Genomic DNA, 11,644 nt, shown 5'->3' with positions numbered 1-11,644 from the left:
GCAATGAGTTGAAGATGCTTATCTGCGTTTTCCGAGTGAAGCAAAAATGGCGGATTCAACCTCTTATATCCTCTACATTATTCTCTTCTTCTTCTTCACCATTCTCCTTCAATATCTCCTTCAAAGACCTTCCCATGGCCGGCGCCCTCCGAGTCCGCCGGCGCTGCCGTTAATCGGCCACCTTCACCATTTCTCGCCATCCGTTTGCAAATCGTTCCACAATCTCGCCGCCAGGTACGGCAATCTTCTCTTCCTCCGACTCGGTAGAGTCCGATGCGTCGTCGTTTCGTCGGCATCATACGCCGCCGAGATCTACAAGAATCAGGACATTAATTTCTCATCGCGGCCGAAATTCGCGTTCGGCGATGAGCTGCCGTACGCGAAGGCAGGATTCTTCGCGGCGGAGTACGGGGATTATTGGAGATTCATGAAGAAATTGACGATGACGGAGCTTTTATCGCAGCGGCAAGTTGAGCGATCGCGCGGTGTACGGAGAGAAGAAATGCTGAAATTGTTGAGGAAATTGTGGGAGTGCGGCGAGAAGAAGGAGGCTGTGGATTTGGGGGCGGAGCTCGTTAAACTCACCAACAATAGCACTTGTAGGTATGAAATTTAAACACATATCATTTGCATTTCATATGGGCAAATATATCAATTTTCATCTCTAATATATATTCAACTTCACCCTCCAACCATAAAACATGGGTAAATTTGATCCGCTAGTAAATTAGAATTTTATCAAATTATAGAGACGAAATTCTAATTATAATTCAATAATTTCTGATTTTTTCTAAATTATAGGAGTCAAATTAATAATTTAATATAAAATATATCTATTCTCAACCAAGATATCATAAGAGACACAGCAAGCGGGATCCACCCCTAATGGGATGGAGATTCCTTGTTTAGGTTCCTCCCCTTACCCGTGTTATTTAATTTCTACTAAAAATTTTGAATAATTTCTCCTTTAATTCACATTGTTAGAACTAATCATATAAAAAAAATTATATTAGTGAGAAATTTAACTAATTTTTTACAAAGAATCTCCATCATAACGGTTATGAATCCTTCATCTTGCATATACTGCTGAACAAAAAAGTCCTGATCACACCCAAAGGTAACAAATCAAATTAATTTGAAGAGTCGGAATAACAAACATATATATTCCTACAAATGTTTTTTTTTAAATAAAAAAAGTCACTCAACCCTTGGTATAAATTAGGAATAAAATCTTTCATTTGCTTCTAAGTTGTAAGTTGAAATATTCTGTGTGAGACATTTTTTTATTCTAAAAAACCACCTTATTTTAAGTTTATTACTTGTTTAAAATATATCTTCTATTTAAAAAAAGATATCAGGGCAATGAGAATCAAAATGGGCATTAAAAAAAAAAGGTTATGATATTTGAAATAAAATAAAAAAATCATTTCGGTTCATTTCGGTTGTTGCCTTTACTTAATTTATTTTAGTCAATGCGGATTTCAACTTGCATTTATTTTTAAACTCGATACCAAATATAATATTTACATCTAAGAATACAAGTTTGATATTATTTATGATAATGTTGAATGTACTATAAAATTTTAATGGAAATGATACAAAGCTTGAATCAAGTAAATTATTTAAATAGTAAGGATAAAAATGAAATAAATGAAAAAACAAAAAAGAATTGAGTTCAAAATTTGAATTGTTTGATTATACAAATATGTGATGAATGATAGAAACCTAATACCAACCAAATTAAATATTTTTCTTCAATTGTAGCTACATTATTACTGACCTATAAAATATTTTAGCTAAGATTAGAGTGAAAACTATATATATATATATATTTAATGAAATTCTCCGACTTCTATATAATAAAAGCATAACTTATATTAAGTAATTGCATGAAACTTATAAGATTATAAAAGTGGGTTTTTTATATAAAAAAAATAAAAAAAACAAAAAAAACAAAAAAAAACAATTAATTGGAAAAAAAGATTATTTTTATTAAACAGGACACCTTTTCATATATATATATATATATATATGAAAGAATTAATTAATTTGAAATTGATATAGAACTAATATAAAGAATTGAATGAAAAGGTTGGTGATGAGTACAAGATGTTCAGGTGATGATGATGATGAAGCGGAGAAGATAAGATTATTGGTAAAAGAAACATTCGAGATGGCTTCAAAAGTAGCGTTCGGGGATGTATTTGGATGGCCTTTAGAACGGTTAGCCTTTTGGATGTTTGGAAGACATGCGAAGGATGTGACAATGAGGTATGATGAAATTTTGGAGAAGATATTAAGGCAACATGAAGAGAGAGCAAGAGAAGAGGGTTTGGATCGGGAAGATACAGATTTGATGGACATTTTGTTGAAGGTCTATCAAGATCACAATGCTGAGTTCAATATCACTAGAACCAATATCAAGGCTTTCTTGCTTGTAAGTCTTCTCATTTATTCCTTCTTCTTTTTACATTTTTTTTTTTTTTACTTATATTTCATCCTAGAAACTTAAAAGCCTGCTTTGAATTTACATTATGGTTGATAGGGTGTCTATGGGTTGGGTTGGGTTGAAAGACTTACCAACCCGGATTAGGTTGGATTGGGTTGAAAGACTTTTTAGACCCAACTCAATTGTTCGGTTGTAAATTTCTTCAACCCAAACAATCCTTATTAAAAAAATGAACTCAACCCAACCTAACTATGAAATATTTGAGTTGGGTTGGTTCGCAGGTCATTTGTTTGAATTTTTTTTTCTAAAAAGAAGCCCAAAGTAAATATGTAAAAATCTTATTTAATTATTTTCATATATTGAATTAAAATTAACCACTTAATTTCAATTTATATAACGAAAATTTCCTCTCTAAAGTGCAAAAAAACTATTTTTAAGAGTGGTTGAAGAATAAATTATTAAAAAAATATTTGAATTAAATAAAATTAAAATCAATATATGTATAAATAATGTGTTATATGTAATAAAAAATATATATTTTTTAAAATTAATAATAAACTCGGGTTGGTTCGGGTTATATTAGGTGAACCGATGAACCAACCCAATCTATAAAATTTTTCATTTATTTGAACCCAATCCAAGAGTTGATAACCCAACCCAAACCCAAACCGCATGGGTTGGGTTGGATTGATTGATTTTTTCGGGTTATCGAATTTTTTAAACATCCCTAATTATTGAGTTGATTCAATAATAATAAAATAATCAACTAACCAATCAGAAAACTAATTCTAATAATATAGGTTCCCAAACACATTTAAAAAGATATGTTTTGAGAATAATTTTAAAATGCGCTAAAATTACGTTTATCAACTTCATAAAGTCACTTTTAAAATGTATGAAATAATCCAAAATTAATTTCTATTCCTTGCGTTGGTTTAACCTTTAGATGTCCAAATTTTAGTCCATTTTAATCCTGTTTTTTTTTTTTTTTTGGAACGTTAATTCATTCGATAACCACCAAACCAGTACTAAGTTTGTTTGGTTTGAACCTAATTTTTCTTTTTATAGAAATCCATAAAATAATGCTAATTTTTTTAAGAATATTAAAAATGGAAGACTAATCAAGACTAATTCATTTTTATAAATGTATTTAATAAGTCTTTCTAATAAATTTTAAACTTTTGATTTTGTATCTGACCATTTATATTTTAAAATTTTGTTATTAATTGGTCATTGATGAGAAAAATTTGGTACAACCGTAGTTTATATCATTCCATTCAGCATTTGACATTTTATTTAAGTATATATTATTTTATTTTATGAATCTTACGTAATTTTAAATTTTATTTTTTGGTATTCAATAAAATGAAGGTAAATGAAATAAAGTAATTTTAAAGTATAGCTCAATTGGTATAAAATTATATTATCATCCTCAAAGTTTAAGGTTGAGTCTCTCACTCTATGTATATATTGTCAAAAAAATATTATACCGAAAGTTAAAAGTGAATATTTTTAAAATGAAATATCCTATTATTATAAGTAGACACACATAACATAAAGTTCAAGAACTATTAACTTAGGCTACATTTGGTAACTACTTGGAAGTTTATTTTTTTTCGATTTCTTACAATGATTTGAATATATGTTAAAGTAAAGAGTTGATTTTTTTTACTAATCCAAGCCAAATTTTGAGAATAGCTTCGATTTCTTTCAATGATTTGAATATGTCTTAAAGTAAAGAGTTGATTTTTTTCTTTTTACTAAATGAAGCTAAATTTTGAAAACTAAAAAAAGTAATTTTGAAAAAATATATATATTTATTTTTAAAATTTCACTAGAATTCAATCATTCTAAAAGATGTAAATTATTATAAAAAATATAGAATAAATAGACTTAATTTTTCAAAATAAAAACAACAAACCTAATGATTACAAAAAAAAAAAGAAGGGCTTAATTAACCAAATTTAAGAATTGGATGATAGTAAGAAAATTTCCGGAATTTATTGTGTAGGATTTATTTTTGGGCGGCACCGGTACATCAACAGAGGTATCACAATGGGCAATGGCGGAGCTTCTGAACCATCCCAAAGTACTCAACAAACTGAGAAACGAAATAAACTCTGTAGTCGGAACCACCAGAGTCGTCGGAGAAGACGACCTCCCAAATCTCCCTTACTTACAAGCCGTCGTAAAAGAGGCTCTCCGCCTCTACCCCGCCGTCCCAATTGCTATGCGAGCCTGCCGTCAAGACTGCAAAATCGACGGCTTCGACATCCCAAAAGACACAATGGTTGCAGTCAACCTGTTCGACATAATGCGAGACCCAAAAATCTGGCAAAATCCCAACGAATTCGACCCCGAAAGATTCACCGGCGATGTTCGGTATGAGATTAAGGGGCAGCAGAGTTTTGATTTCGTTCCCTTTGGTGGGGGAAGAAGGGCCTGCCCTGGCTCTACTCTGGCCTTCAGTTTCATTAGCAATGTGATTGCAGCCATGGTTCAGTGCTTTGATTGGAAGGTTATTGGAAGAGATGATAATGGAGATGGAAGAAGTAAAGTGAATATGGAGATTGGAGCTGCCTTCACTTTGCCTATGGCTAATCCTCTTCTTTGTGTTCCTGTTGTTCGCTTCAACCCTTTAATGACACTCTGAATTAATGAGGAAGCTCTGTTTGGAAGACATGGAAATGGAGGTATGTATGATTTTGAAAAACGCAACTCTTTTCGAATTCAATTAATGTGGACTGTGAAATTGGATTGGGTCATACACTTACTTGTCTTCCCATAAGTATATAGTTGGGTTTTTAAATGATATAAAGGTTTTCGTGTGGATTTTGTTAAAAGTAAGTTTAAGTTGAATTGAATAAACTTGAAATTGTTATTAGAATTTGAAAAATAGTTGGATGTATCTCAAGAGTCTATCCGTAATTTAGTCCTATTTGTCGTGTGATGAGCTTTTTTTTTTTCTTACACTTTTATATACTAGTTAAAATGCACGTGTGCGATGTATGTGAGATTTAGCTCTTTTAATTCAAAGTAAAAGAGAAAACAATATCTAAAAGTATGTATATATATATATATATATATATATATATATATGTATTCTCCTTTTGCACCTTTTGATACAAGAGCAATTCATGTGTATATAAAATATTTCAGAAAGTTTGTCCTATCAAATCCTAGGACAACCTTGAATCAAGCGGAACTAGATAGCACATTTTTGGTACTATTGAATTGAAGATTTTGGCACTTATCAAGTGCTTTTGACTTCATCCAAAAGTGTTTCTCCTCTAAGATGAAACTTAGAATTTATGATTGTTCAAATTAACTCAAAAACTGATTCTCAACTAAAATCTTTTGGCCTACCAATGCGACCTCATGGATCTGTAGTTATAGGACATGGTTAAAAATCTTTAGAAGATAAATTTATATGATGAAATATAAAAGTTGAATATATTTTGATTCAGTTTAAATTATTAATATTTGACATTAAATTTTAATTTTTTGCTATTTTGTCATAATATTAATCATAAATATTGAATTCTAATGAAAAAAAATCTGAAATTTAATTTAAAACAATGTAAATGTAAATGAAAGTAAACAAGTATATCTTTTCTAGTACAACATCTGTAGAGATGAGAGATTAAACCTCTAATCTTTAAGATGGGAGGTCATGTCAGTTATTATCGAGCTAAATTCATTTTGACATAAACAAGTATATCTTATTGAAATCTAAGAATAAAATAATTTTTTTTTTTAAAAAAAGGAGATTTTTGTTTAAATTAAATGGAGAAAAAAGAAAAAGAAACCATTATGAATGAATGTAATTGTGAGGACAAAATAGTCATGGGAAAGCCATTCCTTTCATATAGTACAAAGTTTTCGATTTTTTTTTTTTTTTTTTTTTTTTAAATATTTGATTAGAGAAGCAGTAGAAAAATGAGACTTGAGACATTTGGGTCAATATCAACATTTTCATCACCATTTTTATAAATTGAGATTTCCACATATTATAACAGCTTTAACTTGTATAAGAATTTGATATGAATAACATGATTGGGGAGGAAAATGTCAGCATCATTTTTAAGGTCACGTGTTTCTTCCTTTTTTCTACATTATTAAAATTGTAGAAATATACAGAAGACACACTAATCAAAAGGGAATATATTTATTTTTTAATGCAATAAAAAAGCTTAGATAGAGTTTTTTAAATTAACACGTAAAAATAAAGGATAGTTCCAAATATAAATATAACAATCATACCAAAATATTAACAAATATATTATTTAAAAACAAGTATCAACAAATAAAACACACAAAAGAATTTGTAAATACAAACACTATGTCAGTTGAACTATGTCCACTTTAACTAATAAAAATTAAGCAATACATTTATAACTAATACTAATATTCTATGATCTTTAAGTATTTGATATATATTAACTTATATTTATTTATTTGTTAGCAATTAAAAGAATTTTTTAGACTAAATTATAAAAAATGACATTGAACTAAATACACCTATAATTTCGAAGATTACCTTAAACTTTGAAAAAGAGTTAAAAAATACTTTTACCGTTTAATTTTGTATGAAAATTTTTAGTGTTTTGTTTAAAATATAATGATGAACTTTAAAAAATTTTAAAAATACACATAATAAAATAAATTAAAATACCCTAACTATTATTATATGAACATAAACTATCAATATATTGATGCAAAAATACCTCTAAACTTTCAAAGTACATCAGTACTCTTACGTTTTTAACAAAAAAAGAGTTTAAAACGTCTTTACCATTATCTATACTTCATCACCCCCTCTTTAATTTTTTGTCCCTTACTTCAAGTGATCACCTAACATATCTTTATTTTTCCCCTTATTTCTCTCATCTCTTCTTCAATAGCCTTTTACTCCCTTCCATTCTTGTTGATAGGTTGACCTTTATTTATCTTAAAAGAAAAAATTCCCTACAATCAAGATATATAGACTACAAGAAGAAAGAAAATAATAGAACCATCAAAAGACTTAAGAACTTAAATGTTTTAATAAGACTGTAATCAAGTATGTGTTAATAACAAAATACATCGTCATTTTTGTATTTGGCTATTTATCGTTTCATGAGTTTTAAGGAGAGATTTTGTTCTTGAGATTTTATGGGATTTTATGCTTTAATTTGAAGTCTTGGTTTATATTTGTTTGTTAAGAAGATTAATGCAAAAATTGGACAAATGATAGAAAATTGAGAATATCTAAATAAAAAAAAGAGAGTATCTGTCTAATTTGTTTTAAAATTGTTTTTTTTTTCTAATTCAACATAACTTCTAATAAATTTATCAATATACTAATGGAAGGAGCATTGTTGGAGAAGAAATTTTGTCCAATTACAAAATGCCACATGTCTTCCATCCGACCATTTGGTCACAATAATGGGCTTATCAACTTCAACGGTGGTAAAACCTAGACTACGATCGATAAATATGGTTGAATTCTGATTGGGCTTTAAATCATAAATTGGATCAGGTCAAGTGTTTAAATTGCTCGGGTCCAAAATTTGACCCAATTTAAGCCCACGGTGGAAGATTTCGGCCGAACAAAAGAGATTTGGCCTAATTCCAACTGTAGTCAAACCCAAAAAGTAGTTGGGTCCAAACCTAAAAGCTCAAAGGAAAATAGGGCCCAAGCCCACCTAAAACCCATGGAAATCCTCTATAAATAGAGGCATTGCCCCTTCAATTAAGGGAGGTTGGAAAATTAGCAAGAAAGTGTAAAAGCTCTGGAGCTCATGACTTCTCTAAAGCTCTAAAGATTTTGAAGTTCTGATTAATCTCGAGATTGTAGCCTTTTGAAAATTGAAGACTTAGAAGATTAAAACTTCCTTGAATTTCAGAAGATGAAGCTCAAATCGATCTCAAGATCACAACCTTTTGAAGATTGAAGACTTGGAAGATTAAAACTTCATTGAATTCCAAAAGAATGAAATTTACAGCAACTCCTTGAAGATTGAAGATTTAGAAATTTCAAACTTTATCCCTTGTGTTCGAGAAGGCATCAAAAGATCACACATTAGAGATTGTGTCCACTTTACTATACTGAAATCAATATAAAATTCTATGAATTAAATTTCTTCAAAATCTCGTGTGAACAGTTTGCCACGCTCGGTGGGACCGTCTCTACCTTTCATCCCTTTCTCTACAACACAATCTACTCAAAAAAGTCATGGCATCCAGAAACAACGCTCCCAAACTTCAAATGATATCCGCAACAAACCACTCTTTGAGATCGCGAGGAACATATGGGAACAAATTTCAAAACAGCCGCAATGCAGAATTGTCATTAGAGAAAACCCTGCAATCAATAAGCATACTTCACCTTCTGAACAATCAAGTGAAGAAGCATCACACCTAAATATAACGTCAGTCATGATGGCCGACGTGGGAACAAGTGAAGAAAGGATGGCCGAACTCGAAAAGAAAGTTAACATACTGATGAAGGCAGTCGAAGAAAGAGACTATGAAATTGAATCCTTCAAGAATCACATCGAGAGTCATGACGTCACTGAGTCAAGTCATACACTTGTAGTCAGGAATGATGACAAGGGAAATACCGTTCTGCAAGAAAGTCAATTACAGAATTCAACCTCAATTGCTTCGCTGTTTGTCCAACAATTGCAAAAGATGATTGCCAGTTCCATCAAGGCTCAGTATGATGGACCTACTCAAACTTCCATCTTATATTTTAAGCCATATACAAAGAAGATTGACAATCTAAGAATGCCAAATGGATACCAACCACTCAAATTCCAACAGTTTGACGGGAAAGGCAACCCAAAATAACATGTTTCTCATTTCATCGAAACATGTGAGAATCTTGGTATGCGAGGAGATTTGATGGTCAAACAGTTCATTCGAACTCTGAAGGGAAATGCCTTCGATTGGTACACTGACCTTGAACTTGAAATTATTGATAGCTGGGAGCAGCTTGAAAAAGAATTCCTCAACCGCTTTTACAGCACGAGGTGTATCGTCAGCATGATAGGGCTCATCACCACCAAACAACAAAAAAGGTGAGTCGATCATTAACTACATCAATCGTTGGAGAGCATTAAGCCTTGATTGTAAAGATAGATTAACTGAATTGTTAGTGGTGGAAATGTGCACTCAAGGAATGCACTGGGGACTTTTGTATATCCTGTAAAGGATAAAATCCCACACCTTTGAAGAATTGGCAACCCGCGCTCATGATACTAGAACTAAGTAGTGCCAATAGAGGAAACAACAATTTACTGGTCCCAGAAGAAAAGAAAGAAAAGAAAGAAGTGAAAAGCATCTAGAAAGTATCAAAGGGTGCTATTAAATAAGCTATGGTCGCTAATACGACCCTTTTAAAGTTTATCTCCAAGGAGAAAAAGATTTAGAAATGCCAAGATGGGGGCGAGAAAAGACACTCCACGTTGAAATAGAGACAAAAAAAAGTCTACCATTTTTCAGGTTTTGATCTGCCTAATATGTTGAAGCAACTATTGGAAAAACAACTCATTGAACTTCCTGAATGTAAACGACCTACATAAATGGGGAGAGTAAATGATCCCAATTACTTCAAGTATCATCGAGTTTTTGGTCATCTAATAGAAAAATGTTTCATATTGAAGAAGTTAATTTTGAAGTTAGCTCAAGAAGCTAGACCTCGACAATGTGGTGCAGACAAATCAGCCGTAGTAATGATCCATCCTGAATTCGACTGTCTGCAACAAGGAATTTAATCCAATTTGGATCTCTTGAGCTTATTTTTATATATTTTCCTCCAGAGGCCTCACAAAAGGTAGACTTTCAAAAATTTTACTCTTAGGAAAAAGAAGAGCAAGTGAAAGATGAAGATGAAGGATGGACGTTGGTAACTTGTCGGAAGAGCTATAAACAAAGTTTCATTTAGAAAGTATACCGTTCATGTTGAGACTATAAAAGGAAGAGTAAGCAGAAAAGAAAAAAAACAAGAACGAATACAAGAAGACTTCGACCACTCACCAAAGAAAGCGAAGAGCTTCCTTGACCTCGACAATCAATAACCTTGAAAGACTTCTTTCCAAAGAGTTTTCTGATTGAAACTGTTGAAGATAACGACAATCCTTCAAGTTTTGCAGAAGCAAAGACTAAGCTTGAAGAACTACCTTTTTTCAACATCAATGATTTGTTGTCACTCTCGTGGGAGACCAAGAATGTCTTAGTCAAAATATTAAAAATGATGGGATTCCAACTATTCCTACAACCCAAATAAGTACATGTGCTTCATGTTGTATATCGATATCATTCATTGACGAGGATTTGCTACTTGAGTTAAAGCTTCATAGTAGACCCTTAATCGTGTCAGGGTATGTCCAAGAGAAAAAACTCAATTGGATTCTCATCGATAATGGCTTAGCCATCAACATACTGCCAAAATCAACCATGAATTAATTCGGTATTTCGATGCAGGAGTTGTCAGGTAGTAAATTTGTGATTCAAGGCTTTAATCAAAGAGAACAACGAGTGATAGACACAGTTCGTCTAGAAATCACCATAGGGCATTTGCATGTGAGCACCATATTTCATGTGATCGATGCAAGAACCACATGCAGGCTGTTGTTAGGGCGTCCCTGGATTCAGGAGAATGGAGTAGTAGCCTCCATGCTCTATCAGTGTTTTAAATTCTATCAACAAGACATCAAAAAAGTCGATGTTGACTCGAAGCCATATTCAGAGGTTGAATCTCTACAATCCATTTTTGCCTGAATATATGAATATTTCTAATCTAGACTTGTTTGGGATGACCAAGAGCTAAGTTGGGGTTATTTTGTTAGGATTTTAAAGGATATATATTTTCTATATCAATTTCCCCCAAAATTGTGTTGATTGTTTAGTTTTTAATGCTAATTTTGTAGATAAAATGGTCTCTAAGGCGATTATGAGTCATTTTGAGAAAATCAGGCCAAAAAGATAGAAAATGACCAAGAAAATCAACAAGTTGAAGAGAATCGAGTAAATGTCATCAAGTAAATACCATTAAGTAAGGCTATCGAGTAATTGAGTACTATCAAGTTTCACCATCAAGTTTCCGCGTCATGACCCTAGGAGAAACGTCGAGCAACGCTCGAAGATAGAACGCTCGCTTTTGCTGCAAAATAGGGCAGCATTGCAACCTCCCTACAATGTTGCAATGCT

At 31.8% G+C, this 11,644-nt stretch overlaps 1 protein-coding gene across 2 annotated transcripts; it reads left to right on the top strand.

The window, feature by feature from the left end:
• Window positions 1–5,345, top strand: LOC120091840 (cytochrome P450 705A22-like). 2 transcript variants are annotated; one of them, XM_090306669.1, is made up of 3 exons: window positions 1–599; window positions 2,118–2,437; window positions 4,461–5,345. In XM_090306669.1, the coding sequence occupies exons 1-3, from the start codon at window positions 47–49 to the stop codon at window positions 5,100–5,102; spliced, it is 1,515 nt and encodes a 504-aa protein (XP_090162795.1). In that variant the 5' UTR covers window positions 1–46; the 3' UTR covers window positions 5,103–5,345. The 2 variants fall into 2 exon arrangements, with proteins under 2 accessions (XP_090162795.1, XP_038905910.1); XM_039049982.2 differs by having other exon boundaries at window positions 1–603; window positions 2,092–2,437.
• Window positions 5,346–11,644: the final 6,299 nt, after the last annotated feature.

The sequence above is a fragment of the Benincasa hispida genome, chromosome 11 (assembly GCF_027475165.1).
Source record: "Benincasa hispida cultivar pf3 chromosome 11, pf3_genome.v1.1, whole genome shotgun sequence".
Classification (NCBI taxonomy): Eukaryota; Viridiplantae; Streptophyta; class Magnoliopsida; order Cucurbitales; family Cucurbitaceae; genus Benincasa; species Benincasa hispida.
This window is presented reverse-complemented; position numbering and strand designations above follow the sequence as displayed.